This window comes from Panthera tigris, chromosome F3, assembly GCF_018350195.1.
Source record: "Panthera tigris isolate Pti1 chromosome F3, P.tigris_Pti1_mat1.1, whole genome shotgun sequence".
Classification (NCBI taxonomy): domain Eukaryota; kingdom Metazoa; phylum Chordata; class Mammalia; order Carnivora; family Felidae; genus Panthera; species Panthera tigris.
The window spans coordinates 30,948,376-30,967,956 of NC_056678.1; the positions used below are offsets into that span (position 1 = coordinate 30,948,376).

Genomic DNA, 19,581 nt, shown 5'->3' on the forward strand with positions numbered 1-19,581 from the left:
AGGGATACCAATTTGCACAGGCCAAGAGCAAGGGAGCCCGATTCTGTTCCAGACCTAAGGAATCATATGCCCTGGAGATTCCAGAAAGTTAGGTGGAATACCTTTCTTTGCACTATCACACCTGTCCGGTCAAAAATTATTGTCTCCCTCTCTTCCCCCCTCCATTCTTTCCTCACATTCGAAATACGTATTTGCAACAATAAGGCACATATTTGAGACAATAGCTGTAATCAAGTAGATACTTTAAGAGGTGTTCTGTGGCAGAATGTACAGTGTCCAGGGCTCAAGCTGGAAAACAGGTGTACGTTCTAGGCATCCGTACATTCAGAGGAACTAGCGGAGGTATTTAGCAATTCAGGTTGTATATCCAAACTCTAAACAGCAAACAGTTGGTCTAAAGGATATACCCGGTTGGCGCTGTGTTCTAGGGTTTGCTAATGAGAAATTGAGTATCAGATGCTATAGACCGAGGAACAGGATTGAAAGTCAACTGTCCCACCTAAGTGGCACGCCAAAAAGCAAAGGATGACACTTGGAGAATTTTTAGGCTCAATGCCCCTCGCCCTCAATGGAGAGGGAGGGCGTGGGGAATGAGTAAATCTCAACAACCAACCCATTTAAAAGAACAGAAACCAGCACAACACTTAAGTTTACCATGTCTTGGTTCCAATATTTATTATATCGACAGGTTAGGAATACTAGGATAAATAAGTAATATTTCCTCTTACATAAAAATTGTAATGATACTACCGAGTAGGATTGAACACTCTGAGGATTTCACAGAAACATCAGAATTTAAACAGACAGTAGCCAGAGTCCTGTGGCCAGTGTGAATGACCTCTCACAGTTATAAATGCTCTGGGCCAGATTTCTGCCAACATCTGCATGACAAACAATGCCACTAACACCCAATAATGCTAAAACCCAGGCATCACCTGGCTTCAAACTTGTCTCCACTGGATGTGGTTTTCAACTGCAAGAAAAGGAAAATGGAATATTCTTTGGCTCTTCTGGCCTAGAAAGAACTCCTGACCTAAGTCACCGAGGGGAGAGTCCTAACCCTTTGGAAGTTGGACTTTCTTTCTGCTTTCTTCCTGTGACATTGTAACTGAGTTTGCAACAGAGGGCCTACAGTCATGCCCACAAATTCTGCGTTAATGCCTGGGCGCCGAGGGAAAGGCAGCTTTCTCTGTTGGCACAAAACTACGCTGCTCGCCAGCAGAATTCTGTTCTCCCGGGGCTGATGAGCTCTTGCGGCCACCTCAGCATTTTGTAAGACACTGCATATGGTGGTAGCCGCCTCCCCCACCAAACCCTCAGAAACCAGATCTGAGGAAAATCACACCAGTGTTGTGCAAAACAAACATCAGAAGAACACAATGCCTAGCTTTGAAACAAATGCCTTGCACACAGTAATTCCTGTACATAACAGCATGTTTGCTAGAAAGCACAACCCTGGCCATTGTACAACTTCGCTAAATGCCGTTCTCACTCTGTGTCCCTATAAGTGATGGTGGCAGTGGCAGTGGCAGCTCAGGAGGTGGCCCCACTCCACCCACCCAATGTGTAGACACTTCTTCAGCATGAGTCCTATGGTGAGAGTCCTGGCTTTATTTGTTTGTTTGTTTGTTTTTGTAGAATCCAGGCAAAAGATGAGCAGGACCCTAACCAGGGGCCATCTGCAGCATCCAAGAATAGCCAGGATGGTTAAGGCCTAAATCCTGGAGTTAAGACAAAAGATGCCCTTGCCCCGGTCCAAAGTCCACTCTGGTGCAGAGAGGAAAGGCCCAGCTGAGTCACCAAGGGCTCTTCTGCCTCGATGGTGCTTCACTGCTGGGATGCGAGAGGTGCACAGGAAGTCAGATCTCCAATGGCTTCAGGGTTTGGGATGTAGAAGGTTTCAATGAGGACTCCCCAATTGCCCCCATACCACAACTGCTTAGCTTTGCAATGTTCCTTCTTTAATCTGTTGGATAAAAAGGTTTCTCTCATCTTCTGGAGTCCGCCCATTCTGAGCCCGGACAATACACGTGGGCCGATGAAGGTTGAGCATGTATATCAAATGCTGCTTCTCATTCTTGAGCTCCTCGATCTGGGCCTTCAGTTCGGCATTCACGCTCTCCAGCTTCTCCGACTCCTGGGGGGCAAGCAAGAGAATTATTAGGAGTGCGGCCAAGGTTCCAGTGAAGAGGAGGGTGGCTTGGGGTGGCGGTGGTCACAGTCATCGGGGTTCATCGAAGTGGGAATGGTCTGCAGAGGGAGTGCCGTGGGCTCCCTGGTACAGCGTCCCCACAAAGCTGGGACAGCAGCATTAGGTCTGGGAGACTCCAGCCCCCGGAGAAGCCTTTGAACTTGAAGGCTTCTTCAGAGATGCCCTTGAGTTTCCGCTCAAGGTTGAGGGAGGGCTGTGGCTCCCGTGGTAATGACACTGCAGTAGAGCCAATGGCTCAGAGATCTCCTTTGTATGAGTCCAACAGCCCATGTGTAGCTCTCCTGGACCCACATGGGCCTTGAGGGCTGGAAAGAAATGCAGACCCACGGTGCTTAGGCTTTTGAGAGTCACTGGTTTCATTGAGAAAAATGTACATGGCAACACATACAGTGTCTCGATTTTCATCGCCTCCTCGAAGCAATCAACAGACTCCTTGGGGGCCTGTGGAACCTGGGCGAAGACTCTGCCCTGGCCTGTCCACACTCGGGGGACAGGACACAGCCTGGAAGGACAGGGCCGTGGCCCACCCTCCCGCCCTGAGATGCCATTCCCTCCCGTGCTTTTCCCTTCAGGAAGGGGAGCCGACTGAACACAGCCAGGAGCTCAGACTATTGGATGAGCCAAGAAGGGCAGCAGAGTTAAGAACACACAAGAACTCAAAAAAAAAAAAAAAAAAAAAAAGTATAACCACTGCTTTCGGATTAAGGAAATAACTTGTTTGAAGAGATTAATTAAAGGCTTTTCATTCTGAGCCAGTTGAGAGCTGGCAGCTTCCTTTTCTCGTTAAAACGGGTGAATGAAGCTTCTTTAACTGGGCTGATGTATCCTGCAGCCTGGAAGCTGCTGGACGTGTATGGACGGGCCAGGGCTGCTGGGAACCTGGGCACCAGACAGCCTGCGGCTTCCAGTGCACACACACCTGCTTCTCATACATCCAGCGTCACCTTCGTTGTGCTGATAGTTTGTTACCTCCTCATCTATCAAGTGACCTTTCTGCTACAGCTACACGTCCTTCTCGAGAAAACACTCCTGGGTAGGGGGCTTTTTGACTCCCTTTGTGACAGCAGCATGAGGCTGGTGGGGGGCAGGCATGAGCAAGAGGAGGGGGCGAGGTGGGGAGGACTCACCTTCTGCAGGCACTCTGTCTTCTCCTTCTTCTTGTTGCGGCACTTGGCAGCTGCAATCTTATTTCTTTCCCGCCGCCTCTTTTTCCTTTCGTCTTCTTCCGGGGCTACCTTTACGAGTGAAAGGACCACACACGTCATGGGAGGCAAGAGATCAAGACATGCAACCCGCCTTGAATACACCGCCTTTCACTGCCAGCACAGAGTGAACCAGGGCAGCCCCAGCGCTAAGGGCCTCGGCATGAAACCTCTCCACACGCACACGCTTGCGAACAGATAATGAAAACCAAGGAACCGTTCGTTCAAGTTACGCGGGCAATATTAAGAAATTAAAACTCAGCTTGTTCAAAAATGCATTGGGATTTTGAAATGAGTTGTATATTCAAACTGATAACTACTGGATGAAAACTGTAATCATTTAGAGCAGGAAATAGATTCTGTTTGGTCAATACGTCCTTTCCCCTAGATCCAGGCATGGCTTCGGGAATATCACCTGGCCACCCTCTCCCTCCTGCCTTTTCTTTGACTTGACCCCCATTCACCTCTATCTTCACCCAGGGCATTAAAGCACCTCCTTCATGAATTCACAAGAAGCTCATGGAGCTCCCGGAAAAGAGGAACCCAGGAGCATCGCCCAAACAAAGCGGCATTATCAGCCCATGGCTTGGTACCACCTGTGGGTGGTAAACATGAACCAACCATTGATTCATCCAGCAAATAAATATTGACCTCTTCCTCTGTGCCCCACTCGGAGTCTGCCGTGAGGGGTCCTCAAAGAATAAAACCCTGTCCTGCTTCAGGATCTGGTCCTCTATGGAAGTTGGCTCTGACCCTGACTTTGTCTCAGGACTGATGGGAAGCCCACAAAGTCGGCCACTGGGCTTTGCTTAGAGGCTGGAGGCCGACTAGGATGAAGCACCCACGGTGGGCTAAGCAGGTGATGGCCTAGGCTGCTAATGTCAGACCTTGTCTTGTCACTTGTCACAGCTCCCGACAGCAGGAGAGGGCGTGGGAGCCACACCTCAAACGGAAGAAATCCTGGGACCCAATGATCACCGCAGATCCGTCTTATTAGAAGTCCTTTGGATTAGACGACACGGCCTTGGCTCTGCACTGAAGGCCAGAGATTTAGAGAAACAAAGCCCCAGGGGAAAGCAAGGCAAGAGGCGGTTTCGCCTTTTACATCCTGGATCTCAGAGCCATACCGGCAGACATTTGGGTTGAAACAAAACTGGGTTGAATCCCAGCTTCACCACCTATTAGCTGTGAGACTTTGGGCATATTGCAATACTCTGGTGACCCTCAGTTTCCTCACTTGTAAGATGGGATCAATAATCTTAGCTACCTAATAGGGTGGTGAGGAGGGTCAAATCAGTTAGATTAGTTATATACACATAATATTAATTAGGGGAGCCTGGGTGGCTCAGTTGGTTGCGCGTCCAACTTCTGCTCAGGTCATGACCTCACGGTTCGTAGTTTCGAGCCCTGAGTCAGGCTCTGTGCTGGCAGCTCAGAGCCTGGGGGCCTGCTTCGAATTCTGTGTCTCCCTCTCTCTCCCCCTCCCCAGCTCATGCTCTTTCTCAAAAATAAATAAACATTAAAACAATTTTTTTCATTAAAATTAAAATGCTTTGCATAATGTTTAGTCAGTGCTGTGTAAGCTTCAGTTACTGTCATTATTAACCTCACCATCAATATCTTCATCTAGAACTCAGCAACTGTCGTATTTCCTATGCAACCCTACGGACATTTTTGGAGAAGTGGGAGAGGATTCAGGGTTTTCTCAAATGAGGAAGTACTTGAAAGTAGAGCAAATCTCAGAGTCATACACTGTCAGAGATGGAAAAGGCTTTCAGAAACGATTTAGTTCAATTCTCTCACTGTATTGATGTGGAAATGAGGCACAGAGTGGCCAGCAGCAATGTGTCCAGAGAAGCCCAGGAATCACTAGCTCATGGCTACCAGACCCATAGGCTACAAAGCCCGGGTGTAAACCCAGGCTTTTGGCTCCTCATACTGTGTCCTCTCCTGGACATACGGCCTCATTCCATCTTGTTGCCTCCCCAGAGGTGACTGGGATCTGGGGGAACAGGCTCACTCTGCCTACGTACAACAGGATGCTTATGGGTTTCACAGGCTTGGCATCTATTTTAAGAAGAGAATTATAGCAACCAAGGGCACCTGAATATTCAACTAGGTCAGCTGGTGCATTCTCTTCCCAGTAGGAAAACCTACTTGTTAAATTGACCTAAGATCAGAAGGTGACTTGGTAAACACAGAATCAGTGGATGAGTTGGGTGGCTTTAAGGAATATTTCCACGGAGCAGGAAATATTCTGTCCTCTGCACTGGACATCTCCTGCTTCTTCCTCTGAAGAACCCTCCAAATAGCCTTCCAAAATGCTTTTCTTTCTTCTATGGGGATCTTACTACTTTCCATTCCATCCTGTTATCTCAAGATATTTAATTACAGAATTAAAAAAAATTCCTCGTGTGTCTCAGGGCTCCCCTTGTGCTGCCCAGGATTGAACAAGGCAATGATGGCCTCCAGAGGTTAACTGAGGCCCAACAATGCCTCTAATGATGCCTTGTGGATGCAGCATCATATGGTAGCCCCCGCTGCCCGTCACGGAATGCTGACTAACAGCCGGACTCTTAACAAACGCGGTCTCATTTAACCCTTACATCAATCTTATGCAAGAGTCATTATTACCCCCACCTCCTTTTATAGAATCATGAAGATTCATAACAATTTTCCTTTTAAACTCAGTTCCTTTTTGGCCATGTTCCACTACCCCTTGACCAAAGACAGTGATCGGGCCGATTAAGCAAGCTTGATACACTCCCATCTTTTATCCATGAGGGAAAGGCCTGCAAAATAGCCAAGACCTCAGGTCCTTGGGCCACCACAGCATCGCCAGCAGCCACCCGTTAGACTCCTCGCCATGTCTGTTACTCCAGGTGTCTTCTAAAAGGTTGCTCAAGGGGGAATTCAGAGACAGAGGTGGCCTTGGAGCCGGGCTGTGAGCATCAACACAGCGCGGGGCATGGCTGGCCAGTCCTGGCTCCACAGTCTGGCCGGCTGGGTCCTGGTGGTGATGAGCACAGTCACTGCCCTCTGTGCAGTCCCCAGCCTGGAGCATGCCTGGCACAGTGGGGGTATGATGAATAAGCATCGAAAGCAGAGGCACCTCGAGAAGAACCTACCTCAGTTTTCGTGACTGCCATCTCCAAGGGTCTGCCGCTGACAGTGACCGACTCCAGTGCAGAGGACATCCGGTGACAGAGGTGCTTGTTCTGGATGGCGAACCTCAGCTCTTCCTTGACAAAGGGTGTCAGGTTAGCAAAATCCTCAAACACCAGTGACCCAGGAGGGGACAGGCAGGGGACGATGGCAGAGGCACTGACTTCCGAGGCAGAGACCTGGCCTGGGTGTTGAAGCATCATTTTGCTGAAAGAAATATTGAAACCCAAGCTACTTCAGGGATTTAGGGGCATGGGATCAAGTCTCCCCACACCTGCGGCCTCCAACACCAGGGCCGCACCCCCAGAGGAAAGTCCCGTAAGCCCTCAGGCTTCTGTTTTGTTTTCATTTCATGCCGTCCTCGTCTTGAGTAAAACAGGTTCTTAAAATACACAGCTCAGTGATGTGGATAAATGCCTAATTGAAATTTATAAGGGGTGGCATTTCAGACTATTCTGAATTCACAAAGATATTAGTTTTGGCTGGTGTGCATATATGCAAATGCAGCCTCAAACAGTCCTGAAAGAGGAAGAGCATTGAAAGAAAAAAAAAAAAAATCAGTGAGACTTTTATGTAACTCCATTTTCAGTCTCTGTTTCGAAAAGAAACTTGGAGGGTATCTGAAATCAAGTTGAATCAATCAATGAATAGAAGCGAAAGCAAAGACTAGGGGACCCTTGCATTTAGCAAATAAATCTCTGAAGCTTCTCCCTCCGGAAGTTGGATCCAAGCCAATGAGAATGAGGATGGTAACTATAGCTAGCAGGTGTGTTACTTCAGCCCAGTTTGGCAGGAGCTGGGGTTGGCGGGGGGGGGGGGGGGGGGGGGGAGGGGGGCAGGATTCACGCCTCAAGGGACCAGTGGCCCCTTCTTAAGGTAAAGGCTGCTGAAGCAAAAGACCTCAGAGAAAAGAAAAGCAAGGATCTAAGAATTTGGACCTCTCCTGGGGGGTGTTGTTGAGCCCTGTGGCGGCTGGGAAAGCTGGGGCTGGGTGCCCAGGGGAACCTGGGACTGGCTCTGGCACTGAGGGACAGTGTGACCTAGGTTCTCTGAGCCTCAGTCTTCATCAGGCCAATGGCTGAGAGCTCCTGCAGCGTGGGGACTGAGTCTCCACTGTTCCTGTCCCCAGAGCCTCACCCAGCTCTGGGCACCAGCTGCTCCCAATGGCCACTGACCACCTCAGACTGCCCCACTGAATACAAGAAATGGGGAAGGAGCGGTCTAATCAAAGGGTCTCTGAGGTCTCATCTACCTCTCTCATTCTATAGCCCAGGGAACCCAAAGGGACAGTGCAAGGAAAGTGAAGGGTAGAAACAGTAATAGTTCCATGGTTCCAATTTGGAATGGTCCCCCATAAATCTCTTCCTGCCATATACTCCCTCCAGCAGCGGCCTTCCCCTGCCCCCCCATCCTTGCAGTCGGTTCTTCAGGTATAATGAATGTGTATAATGAATGACAGTCTAGGCAGACTGTCCCCTGGAGCATTCTTCTCAATCTGGGGACCTGCCGTCATTAGCCCGGTCTAGCAGACAGGAAGCCCTTTGGTAAGTCGCTAACATTTAATGAGTGCCACCCTCACACCAGAACCCTTCTGTGCATTATCTCCCTTAACCCTCATGAGAATCCAGTGAGCTGGGTCCCAGCCCTATTTCACAGATGAGGAAACTGAGGTTTAGACTAGCTAAATAACTTCCCCAAAGTCACAGAGTTAGTATGAGGCAGCATCAGGACTCAGAACTAAGTTTGACTCCAGAACTTATGCCCTGAATTTATAGTATGTAAAATATTATTCTACACTGAAAAAAACAAACAAAACCCACAAAGAAAAAACAGTGCAAATCCTTCTTGGGGAGCGGGGGCAGGCATGGGGTGGTTGGGGGTCCTAGAACTGAAACAGTGGGGAGGAGACTAAGCAAAGAGCCATGGGGAAAATATGAACTCTGTGCAATGAACTGCTGATCTTTCTGTGCCAGCGTGCACACTCTGGCTGCTACCTGCATTTCAGGAGTCGTAGTACGTGGGTCTTTTATCCACAAAACTCCTAGACTGGGGACTGATGATCAAGATCTGAGGTCCACTTACTCAGGTATCATTACACCTCCCAGTGCCTGCTTTTTCCTCTGTAAAAGAAGGCCAGTAACAATCACCTTGTTTTTCCAGAGTTGTGCAAGGAGTTTGAGGAAATAATACACTAACACGTCCTGGAAAGCATAAAGGCAGCTGGGAGGTATATTCTTACCGGGCCTCCCAGGGATCCCTCCAACCCAGGCCTGGCTCTGTGACAGACGCTCTGTGGGGTCTCAGTGGGAGGGTGGCTGGTCACTCTCTGTGATCTCAGACACTTCTGAATAGATCACCCTGACCTATAACTAACTCCCCCTTAAGATCTTAAGTACACGGATGGAAAAAAGAATTCCAGGCCTACGAATGCCACTGCTGACTATTCAAAGAAATCCAGGAAATGTATGTAATTCTCTTCCCAAAGCCCCGGGTCATAAGCCAGAACTGATGTTCCTCTATCACTGTAATCGAATAATCTTAGGACACTGGGAGGATACTTCTCTGGCAGGTGATAAACTCTGAAAAACTGGCCTTCTAAAGCCAGAGGCTTAAGATTCTCCCAGGCATTCATGTTTTCCCTCCCTTAACCAACTTTATTAAAAACTCAGTAGTTCAGGGATGGAATTCAGAGCTACCACTGGGCTGGCCTTTGTTTGGAGGACTGGATGGTTCTCCTCTACACGGGCAGTTTGAATTCCACTGAGGTTGAGTGTAGTTCTGTCTCACCACCCGGCTAAGTTTATTAATGGGCTCTCAGGGCTCGGGGTCTGCTGTTTGGGACTGTTTTTTCCTCCTTAGTGTAAAGTCAGCAGTCCCGATGAAAGAAACTGAAGAATGTCTGTGGTATGGAATGTTTTTATGAAAAGCATTAGGTGGGCTTACTTGGGGATGGAAACAGGCTGTAAAAATGCTAAAAAGCCTTTCTGAAAGTAAAGCAGTTATATCTGTAGAGATTTGAACTTTCTCTGCATTCTGCTACAGCTTAATTTCTGGAGATACTTTCTGGTGACTCCTTTCCTCCTTCTCTTAAGGTCTGATCAAGCCCAGACTCAGGCTTGTGTCCCTACAAGGAAAATGAAGTTAAATCTTCAGACAATTTTTCTGAAAGTCGAGACCTGCCAACATTCCCCCCTCACTGCAGACAAAAAAATATGTTTGGGGATTTTCTGAGTTGACTTTCTACGCTGATGTTAAAATTGTCCACACTTGCTACAAAGAACCTGCATTTTGCTTTTGCTTCATTATCTCCAATCAGAAACCATGTCATATCTTTGGTAGTTTCATCATTTTCAAGAAAGTGAAACTTTACTCGTGTTTCTTTAACTGGAAATTTAACTCTCAGATTATATTTCCTAGTAGCTACAACTACATTGAATTTCACTTTTAATTTTCATCTCTTCACACTAAATGCTGCTCTTAAGACATCTTACTTACAGTATAGGAAGCCGATGCTGGTCTTTCACTAACTTTCTATCTTGGTCTTTCTCCCAGCCTCCCTAAAAATCATCGATGTAAGGCTGGAGCTTCAGGAACAGGCCTATCACTACCATTCACAAGCTGAGCACCCACTGACAAGCCACTCAAGGTTTCTGGGCCTCAGTCTCCTTATCCGTAAAATGAGACCAAAACCCCCTGCCCCCACTCCCTCACAGGGCAGTTAAGACGATTATATAAATGGCACGAAAGTGGATTTATACCCGAACTGAGGAGCCATTGTTACTGTGATTCCACTTTCCCCATTTCAGAGGGAACTCAAAATGTTGTTGTCAATGCAAGTTAGCCCTATCGATCAGGAATGCGCTAGAACCCTAATGAAATTTAGGTCATTCACAGCTTCTTTTACACCTTGATTGACCCAGGGCTCCCAACACACCAGGTCAGTTCTACCCCACTATTTATTTGCTGGCAAAACCTTGTCTCCACTGCTCTTACACACTTGAGAAATAACCAGTTCTCAAGTATGGAACCATCTCTGGTTTCTGTGGTCTCCTGCCTATGCACTTCCTCCTCCCCGAGCCGGGTAACACTTGGAGCCATTGACCCTGTTCCATGCCCAGCCAATTTGCAACGAGAGGAAATCACGGGCTCTAGATAATGGGATAAAACGCCCAATATTAGAGTCACCTAGGTCACACCTTCATTTTGCAATTGAGTAAAAGGAGACCCTGGAAGGTAGTGACTTGCACAAGGGCCGTAAAGCTGGTGAGTGGCCCACCCGTGGCCAAACTGTTGGCCACTCACCCACTGCTCATTTTCCTTTATCACCAACAGAGATTCAACCCCAAAAGGACCAACCAGTAGGGCAAATGGAGAATAGAGTCATTGGCCAGGTAGATGAGGGGTCAGTGGTCTTAGTAACCTGGTATCCACCACAGAAGAGGCTTTGACAGGACTGAGGCAGGGAGGGAGTACAAAAGAAAGAGAACAATGGAGAGACAGGGCCAAAAGAGAGACAGGGGTGGGGTTCAGACAGGAAGAATGGGAAGGCTCCAACTGTTGCCACAGGTGCTGTGGGCTACATCTTATCCACACTGTCAGCCTGGAGAGCGACCTGTCACATTGTCTCTGAAGCCATGCAGACAATACAATTACAAACCCCTCTGCCACTTCAAGCTTTGTCCAGAACATCCTCAAGGCAAGAGTCTGTATGTTGCAGCGTTATTCTACGCTAAATACTAAACATAAAACGAAAGGACAGTAAGAACAATTTCTCCTTCATTTAAAGTCCGGGAAGCCCCCAACAGAGGGGACTGTCACCCACACTGAAATACGTGCATTGGGAGGCCACCCAGATTTTCTAGCACTCATTTTCTTTTTTCTGGCTCCATCAGGGGTTTGGCCATGCCTTTATTTGTAAGAAGCGTATGTGATCTAGGTAATAAAATTAGGGAAAAGAAAATGGTTAGGAGGAAAGAAAGTAGGTGAAATGAAAATGGAGAGGAGAACCAATTCAATGGAAAGAAAGGAAGGGAAGACATGCCCATGGATAAGTCCCCTCCCCCTCATTGCCACCGAAGCTGGTCTCAGAGACCCACCCCCCACCCCCCTCCCCCACCCCCCTCCCCCACCCCCGCAAATCATCCAGGTCTCCTCACCGGCCCCCTTTCTTTCAGTTATACCACTGGAATCTGGAGAAGTTCTGCCAGAGAGAACAGAACCTCAGTGGTTATCTGGTCAACCACCACTTGGTGCTTGTAAACAGAGGGAGGGGCCCACTTCTCCCAGCTGGGGATACTGAGACTCAAAGACACGAGGCGCAGTGTAAGCGCTCAGAGTCCTGACCACCAGGCTACAAAGGCGTGCTCTCAATTATCTGACGGGGCTCCGCACCCTCGCTTCCTCCGAGGTGGGTCTCCACGGGCGAAAAGCAGAGAAATCCGCGGGCCCGCCGGAGGAAGAGTCACAGATAGGGAAAGCGTGTGAGAGAGCTTTGGGACAGGAAGTCTCAGGCCCAGGGGCTGGACGCTCGCTTGTGCCGGGAGCCCTCTCCGCCTTCCGCCCCGGGACAGCAACCCGAGCGCTCGCCACCTCTAAACTCGTCGCAACTAACTTTCGCTCCCGGCTCCGGCGCGGTCCCGCGGCCCGGCGCTCCAGGGAGCGCAGGGCGACCCCCAGCGGCCGCGCCCGGCACCCAGGCTCGCCGGTCCCTTTCCCATTCATTCGCTCCGGCCTCTGGGGCAGTCCTTCCGCCGGCACCCGGCCTCGGTGCCTCTCGGCGGGCCCCGGGAAGGCTGCACTCGGGAGCGGCGGTGCCCGGCTCGGAGCTTAGGATGAGCGGGGGCCAGCGAGGCGGAGAGCCTTGGCCACCCCCCGCGCACCCACCTCCCCACGCCCGCTCCGGGAGAGGTAAGCAAGCGCCGAGGGCCAAGAGGAGCAGTGCCCCGGAGCCGGTGGAGGAACCGGAGCCCGACGTCTCCGTCGCCGGGAACCTTTCGCGCCCCAAGTCAAAAGAGAAAGTTCTTTGCGAGAAACTTTCCGAAGCGCTGTGGAGCAGCCTCGGCTGGCAGAAGTTCGGCCAGAGTTCCTTCGCAGCCGGAGGCTGGGCGCGCGGGTCGGGGGGCGGGCGCAGGGGTCGCGGGACTGGTCACTAGAGGGGCGCCGAGGGAATGAAAGCAAGCCACCCTCGCCGCGCTCACTCACTCGGCTCCAGCGCTCACCTCCGGTCTCCACTCGGGGCGGCCAGGGTCCAGAGGGCGGGCAGGGTCGGGGCGGGGTCGGGCTGTCTGTCTGCGGGGCGGGCGGGCGAGCCCCGAGGACTCACGGCCGGCGCGCGGGCTGGCGGGTCGGCTCGGGTTCGGGCGGCGGCGCCGGGAGAGCGCTGTGCACTGCGCGCCTCGCTGCGTGCGACTGTGGCTCGGCGAGCGTTGCATCACCCCTTTTATAGCCCTCCAGCTGGCGGTGTGCCCGTTTACTCCGGGTTACCAGTCCCAGGCTGACGTAATGCTATTAATAGCTTCCCCCGAGAACCAGCCGAACTAGGCTGGGCAGGGAGAGGGATGGAGGAGGGGCCAAAGCGGGGAGGGAAGGGGGGCACTGGTGATGCAAGCTCGGGGAGGAGCCCGCAGGGCCGCGCTCTCCCGGCCTCGCGCGCTCGGACACACACCCGCCCGCCCTCTCTCTCCATATCAGGACCGGAGCCGTCCGGGCTGGCCGCCAGATGTGCGTACTCGCCGCTGCGTGTTCCAGGCATGAGCCAATGGTGCCCAAGCCAGCGGCATGACTCCACTGCGCTGGCATCTCTCCCTCCGCTAAGTTGGGGGATGGGGGGAGATGGAGGGGCGGGGCCTGGCCGCAGCCCAGACTAGGTGAGGCTGGGAAGCGGGCACGACCTTTCTCTAAAATGCGTGGTCATTTTCTGGAGGCTCTGGAAAATACCCCTTCCCCCGCCAAAAGAGCCTTCTCAAATGGAGGGCAGGGTAGTGTCAGAAGTGGTAGTCGCCGCTGTGGGAGAGGTGCCCAAGGGACCCCTACCGTGAGCCCCCACCGTTACCCGCCGGGGGTGACCGCCACGGCAGGGCCCGCGAGAAGTCTGCCCGTTAACCCAGTCGCGGAGGGCAGCGCTCAGCGGGCACTGTGCGCCCGCAGCCCCGGCGCACCCCGCACGAGCGCACATGTGGAACCGCCTCCCGGCCGGTGGAGAACCCGTCTCCCGGGCCAGGGCCAGGACGGAGCGGAGTGGGTTTTTGTTTTTTTTTTTTTAAACAACCACAAAGAGTTTGAAATTGACAGTTTCTCAGCGAAACGAACACAGCATGGAACGATAAGAGAGCTGTAAAATCAGAGGCAACAGGCGCTAAGAGTGGGGCTGAAACCGCGCGGCCAGGGCTAGGAGGAAAGAGAAGGTGCTTTGATCTACGCGAGCCGGGGGGGGGGGTCGCCTCCCTCTTAGGCTACGTTTAGGGAAAACCCATCTTCGTCTTTCACGTGTTTTTCTGCGCCGAGAGCGGAATTGGCTGGGACAGGACCGCCGGGACTGGGGACGCACTGACCGTAGCCGAAACGAAGTCTCGTAAAAGAAATCCCTTCTACCCTCAAGCCCAGTTGTCGGGAAAGGGTGGGTCCTATGGCCTCAGATTAGAGCTGGGGCTTCAGCAGAACTGGACGTGAACCTTAAAAACAATTTCCGCCTTCCGATTCCCCGACCCCAACTGTCTCAGCTTCGAGAGTGGCAGAACCAGAGACCTTCTCAACTGCCCAAGGACGAATATATGTGGACGCGCATGTGGCCGGCGAAGTTTCGAACTTGCCTGGCAGGGGGGGACCCGCGTACGCGCGTGGGGAGTGGGGGCACGGTCAGGGGCAGAAGCCTCTGCTTCCACCTGCCTCTTGGGAGAGAGGTGATCAAAGATCATGCTTTGGTAACTTGAGGTAAGAATTTGAAGGGTCTTGGAACCTGGGCCTCGCCGTCAGCCCCACCCCCGCACCTGCTCCCCTAAAGCAGTTACAGTTGGCAGTGATGGAGGGGTCTCCCCCACCTCCCCCCACTCCGCCACGCCCGCTTACACACATAACAGTCCTGCACCCCAGGAGAAGATCTGTCCGTCTCCGCAGACCCTCTGATTGCCCAGCCGCCTGAGGCAGAGACCCTCAGAGCTGCAGGTCAAACTGCAGGTCCCCCCACACCCGGGTTCCTCTCCCCCCAAGCCCAAACCTCAGCCAACACACCCTCGCCAAAATTCCGGGCAGCCAAGACAACGCCCGAGGCCAGCCTCGGAAGTTCCCCCCGCCACCAGCCGGTCTGAGAGCCCAGGGGTTCCACGCAGGATCCTGGAGGATGTAGCCCTGTACCTGACCCGGTTTCCAGCTACGTCGCGCGGGAAGCACGGGGCGGTTGTTTTTGCTTTACTTTTCGCCCAGGTAACGGCTCTCCCGGCCCCACCCTCCACCCCCACGCCCACACTCCCTCACCGCCAGCCCCACACCCCCACACTCCACCCTCCTGCAGGTAAACCCCGGGCGTGTCGGCACAACCCCTAGAACGCTGCAAGACCAGAAGGAAGAACGCTTGTAAATTTAAATGAAAATTATTTGGGATTTTCTACGTATCTATATACTACTTACCTATTGCCCTGGAATAAATTGCACCATTATAAAGTGAAACAGGAAAATGGAGGGTGTCAGGTGAAACTCCCCCGTCCTCTTTTTTTTTTTTTTTTCTCTCTTCGTGAGATGCCTACAGAAATCTTTAACCAGTTTGCATTTTAATGCACCCCAGCCAGATTTGTGTTTTAATCCTGTCCTTGCGGGGAAATTCAATTTAGGGCGTAGGGTAAACACAGCCAGCCCAGCTTCTTGGTCCTTGCGAGAGAAGGGTAATTATGACTGAGAAGTCCACAGCTCCTCGTCATTTATTTTTATTTTTATTATCATCGTGCCTTGCGTTCCTTTTATTGGTCTTGTTTCATTCAAATAATTCTTGGTTTTGAATCTCCAAGTCACCCTGGATGGAAAATGCTGTCAGCTGGTCACCGGAGCGTGAGCCTGGCGTTCTCTGCCTCGCTCTCCCACTGAAACTCTAAAAGTGATAAGAATCTTGATAGAGGAGTAAATCCACCCCGTGAATGAAACGCTTATCCAAGGAAAACAAAAACTACTTCTGCCTGGCTCCCAGCCCCCAGCCCCCAGGAGAACTGTGAAATGCCTGCCGTTGGAGGGGGGGACTGGGAGAGAGCCGGGCAAGGGAAGAGAGCCCCAAGGTGTGTGCCCCTGGAGGAGTGATCAATATCTCAGTCCTGTGTGTCCTCACCATACCCTGACTTCAGTTAACTCCACCGATTTCTAGCGTGTACAGCCTGTACCATCCAGAAGAGGAACAAGAAAAGCTCCCCGGACCAAAACGCTTCTCTACACAAAGGCAAAGAATGCCTCTCACCCTGAGAAGGAAGCCCGACTGGGGTTATTGGGGGGGGGGGTAGAGGAGGGGTGGGGGGGGGAGGGTGTTACTCCTCCAAGGAAGGGGGTTAAGCAGAGACTTGACTATTGCTGAACTTCCCCCCTGGAGAACAGTGGAGGGAATCCACATTCAGACCAGCCTTAGTATGTTTTGCTGAGTGAGATAAGAATTGGAAACTTCATGCTGGGGCATGTGCAAAAGGAAGGGGAAAAAGTTAAAACGGGAGGGGACGGAACTAGGCAGCTAAAAACAGCCCACACGTGGCAACAGAATCTAAACACCCAAACATCGCAGGGAGCCAAAAGAAAAAAAAAAAGTTCAAGGGATATTTAAAGGTTTTAGCAGTGTCTTAGTCCAGGGAACAGTCCCTTCCCACTCCCCTCCCCACATTATTCTTTTTCAACCCCCAAGATTGTATCTGCTTACAGAGCTCTGGGTAAGTTCAGCACAAAATCGGCCAAGCAGCAAGGCACGTGCGCTTCTTTGCCACAGAAAGGGAGTGGAATGGATTTTCTTCTCTACTCTGCTTTCCAAAGCCCACACTTCCTATAAAGTCCGTTAGAATGTGGGGGTTACTATTTAAGGTTCTCCAAAATGGGCCTCCTCAGGAAAGGCGGGGAAACACCGCATCCGTGGGCTCTGAAGGGTGGAAGGTGAGACTTGGATGCTGTAGTTGGCACTCAGCAACTGTGTTACCTTGGAGGAGTCCTTTCCCTCTCCGGGCTGAGCTGGAAAATGGCAGCAGTAACAGCAGCTAACACATAAACTTGTTGGGAGGCTTCACTGAGGATGGGGCACACAGCCAGTCCTCGGCAGTGGTCTCATTACTTATGAATCAAGAAGGGGTTTCTGGGGGAAACCCCTGAATCTCTGCCAGAGCCCATCTGTCCCTTTAGTCGGTAGCAACAGTGGTGGACAAAGTGGAGCTATATCCAGAAATGATCATCTTCAAGGGAGCAGGGATTAGACTCCATACAGAAAACGAGAGGGGATCCCCGTTCTCCACACACCCAGCTCTGGTACATACCTCCACTTTCCTCAGCACAGTGTGGACCAGTGCTTTAAGCTCCCAGTGAGTGGTCCAGTGCTAAGTGCCCCAGGCTGGGAGTGGGAGGTTTGGGTTTTGGTCTCTTTCTGCCTTTGGTATTCTTTTTTTTTTTTTTTTTTTAATTTCTTAAAAACATATATTCATTTTTGTGAGACAGAGACAGAGCGCGAATGGGGGAGGAGCAGAGAGAGCGGGAGGCACAGAATCCAAAGCAGGCTCCAAGTTCTGAGCTGTCAGTACAGAGCCCGACGCGGGGTGGAACCCACGAACTGTGAGATCATGACCTGAGCCGAAGGCGGACGCTTAACCGACTGAACCACCCAGGCGCCCCTGCCTTTGGTATTCTTGACCAAGGTACTCCCTCTCTCTAAGGCCCCATCTTCTCTGAAGTGAAGGGCCCCGGGCTGAGCTCTGAGGGTCTTGAATGGACACCTGCAAAGCCACCCTGCAAGCCCTGACAACCCACCCTAGGAGCTGGAGGGAGAGAAGCAAGAAGAAGGCATTGAGTAGCACAAGGACAGACGCATTTCACTAATCACGGTTCTCTCTAAAAACTAGAGTTGAGAAATGTTGCCCAACTTGATTCTCAAACACAGCCTGTGGTCCTGACAACTGATCTTTCTCTCTCTTTCTCAACATTTCCAAGGAGTTTTACTGATGGACTTCGTGCCTTGCTAGAAAGGAGGGAGTATGAGGGCACCCTAGGTGGGGATTGCATCTTTGGGGACCTTCTTGTAAGTAGTCTATCTTCTACTGCCACAGACACCCGCCTTGGACCTTGTGACCAAAGCCCAGGTAGCAACTATTCCCATTCAGGAGTGGGGACCCTAGAGCTCTGGGTGTCCAAAATGAAGTCCCAGCTTCTAGGTGCTAGCAGGACTCAGGAGACCTGGGACCCACTCAGAGGTTTCCTTCCAGCCAACTGAGTGACTCAGTGCAGGTCATGAACACTTCACCTGTGTTGCAGTCTATAAAACAGGATTATTTAACATGGACTCCCCCAAAGGTTTGCTGTAAGAATCAATGAGGTCACAGATGTGAGAGTGACTTGAAAATGATGAAAAGATTCATACTTTTAAAGACTCCTTGGGGGAGCTCTTATACATTATATATACACATACATACATATGTATGTATATACATAGATATAGATATAGATAGATATACATATATATATATATATATATATATATAGAGAGAGAGAGAGAGAGAGAGAGAGAGAGAGAGAGACGTATATAGACATATGGGAAATGGGCAAGAGAAAAAAAGTACCCATAGTCTCAAACACTATTTTGACGTTTCCCTCTAGTTTTTCCTCACACATGATTTTTAAGAGCATAGTTGTGATTGAGATTGCATGCAACTTTGAAATTTGTTCTTTTACTTATTACTGTGAATTGTATGTGGTATTTATTACAATAATTTTTTCTTCGCAAAAATAAGATGTTCATTCTATTGTGAAATGTAGCATACATACAGGTGATTATATAGAACGTGTATGCCCATTTTAATAATAAAACAAACATCAAGAACCTACCACACAAGAGGCACTCGGCTGGGTGAGTCGGTAGAGCGTGCAACTCTTGATCTCAGGGGTGTAAGTTCGAGCCCCATGTTGGGTGTAGACATTACTTAAAAATAAAATCTTAAAAAACCACACAAGTCAAGAAGTAGACCACCACCTCAAGTACTGAGAAGCCCCCATGTGACCACTCCAGATCACATCTGCCTCTCTCTACTGCCCAGAGGGAAGGATTATCCTGACTTTTATTACCATAATTTTCCATGGCCATGGACGTAGAATGTTTTACTTCGTCATTTTCCTACTTTTAGCCTCTAGGGTGTTGCCAATATTTTTGCTAGAGTGCTATTCCAGATTTAAATCTTTATTATGGGGAAGGGGGCATCAAATTCCATCACTGCCCCTGTTGTTTAAATGGAGTTCAGGAAGGGGTCTTGATTTCTACCTTCAGGGGCTACACAGGGCATGGTGCAAGCTGGAAGGACCCCCGGTAATTATGACTACCTGCGCAGTTTCCTTGCTGCTGAATATCCAAACAAACAAATCCTGCAGGTACTTTATCCCATGGAAGCATCTGCTTTAATCCTCCTGCTCTTTACCTACCCATCCCCCTTTATTTTCTGTTTGTCTCTCTTAGAATAGAAAAGCCAGTCTGCAGCACAGGTGGGTGGTACAGAGGCAGACCAGCAGGAACGATGCTTCTGCCTGTGCCTTCTGGGAGAGATCTTGCTGGAGTGTCTGTCTTAATAAGTGCTTTATTATTTTATATTAAACAAATATGCATATGTTGAATTTAAATAAAAGTCACACAAGAATTTTTAAGGAAGGGAGAAGATATCAAATACATTTGGGGCTTGGGATGGACCATGGAAAGTTATATTCCAAAAGACTGGGGGTGGAGGAAGAGGTTAGTACCCTCTAATCAGCCTTTTTAAAGAGCAAGAGTGTAAGTGAGGGGCAGAGAGAGAGACGGAGAGA

General features: G+C 50.4%; 1 protein-coding gene across 4 annotated transcripts; it reads right to left on the reverse strand.

Annotated features, from left to right (window-relative positions):
- Window positions 1-644: 644 nt before the first annotated feature.
- On the reverse strand, window positions 645-14,866 carry ATF3 (activating transcription factor 3). Of its 4 annotated transcripts, none has more exons than XM_042975937.1 (4): window positions 14,806-14,866; window positions 6,543-6,786; window positions 3,340-3,447; window positions 645-2,137 (listed from the first exon to the last, which is right to left on the reverse strand). In XM_042975937.1, exons 2-4 carry the CDS (start codon window positions 6,780-6,782, stop codon window positions 1,940-1,942), a joined length of 546 nt encoding a protein of 181 aa, XP_042831871.1. In that variant the 5' UTR covers window positions 6,783-6,786; window positions 14,806-14,866; the 3' UTR covers window positions 645-1,939. The 4 variants fall into 4 exon arrangements, with proteins under 4 accessions (XP_042831871.1, XP_042831868.1, XP_042831867.1 ...); XM_042975934.1 differs by lacking the exon at window positions 14,806-14,866 and adding an exon at window positions 13,612-13,700; XM_042975933.1 differs by lacking the exon at window positions 14,806-14,866 and adding an exon at window positions 12,798-13,426.
- Window positions 14,867-19,581: the final 4,715 nt, after the last annotated feature.

Coding starts and splice junctions, on each gene's coding strand:
- ATF3 (XM_042975937.1), bottom strand. CDS start 6,782: ATGATGCTTCAACACCCAGGCCAGGTCTCTGCCTCGGAAGTCAGTGCC. Junction 3,448..6,542: donor TGGCAGTCACGAAAACTGAG/GTAGGTTCTTCT, acceptor TCACTCGTAAAG/GTAGCCCCGGAAGAAGACGA. Junction 2,138..3,339: donor AGACAGAGTGCCTGCAGAAG/GTGAGTCCTCCC, acceptor CTTGCCCCCCAG/GAGTCGGAGAAGCTGGAGAG.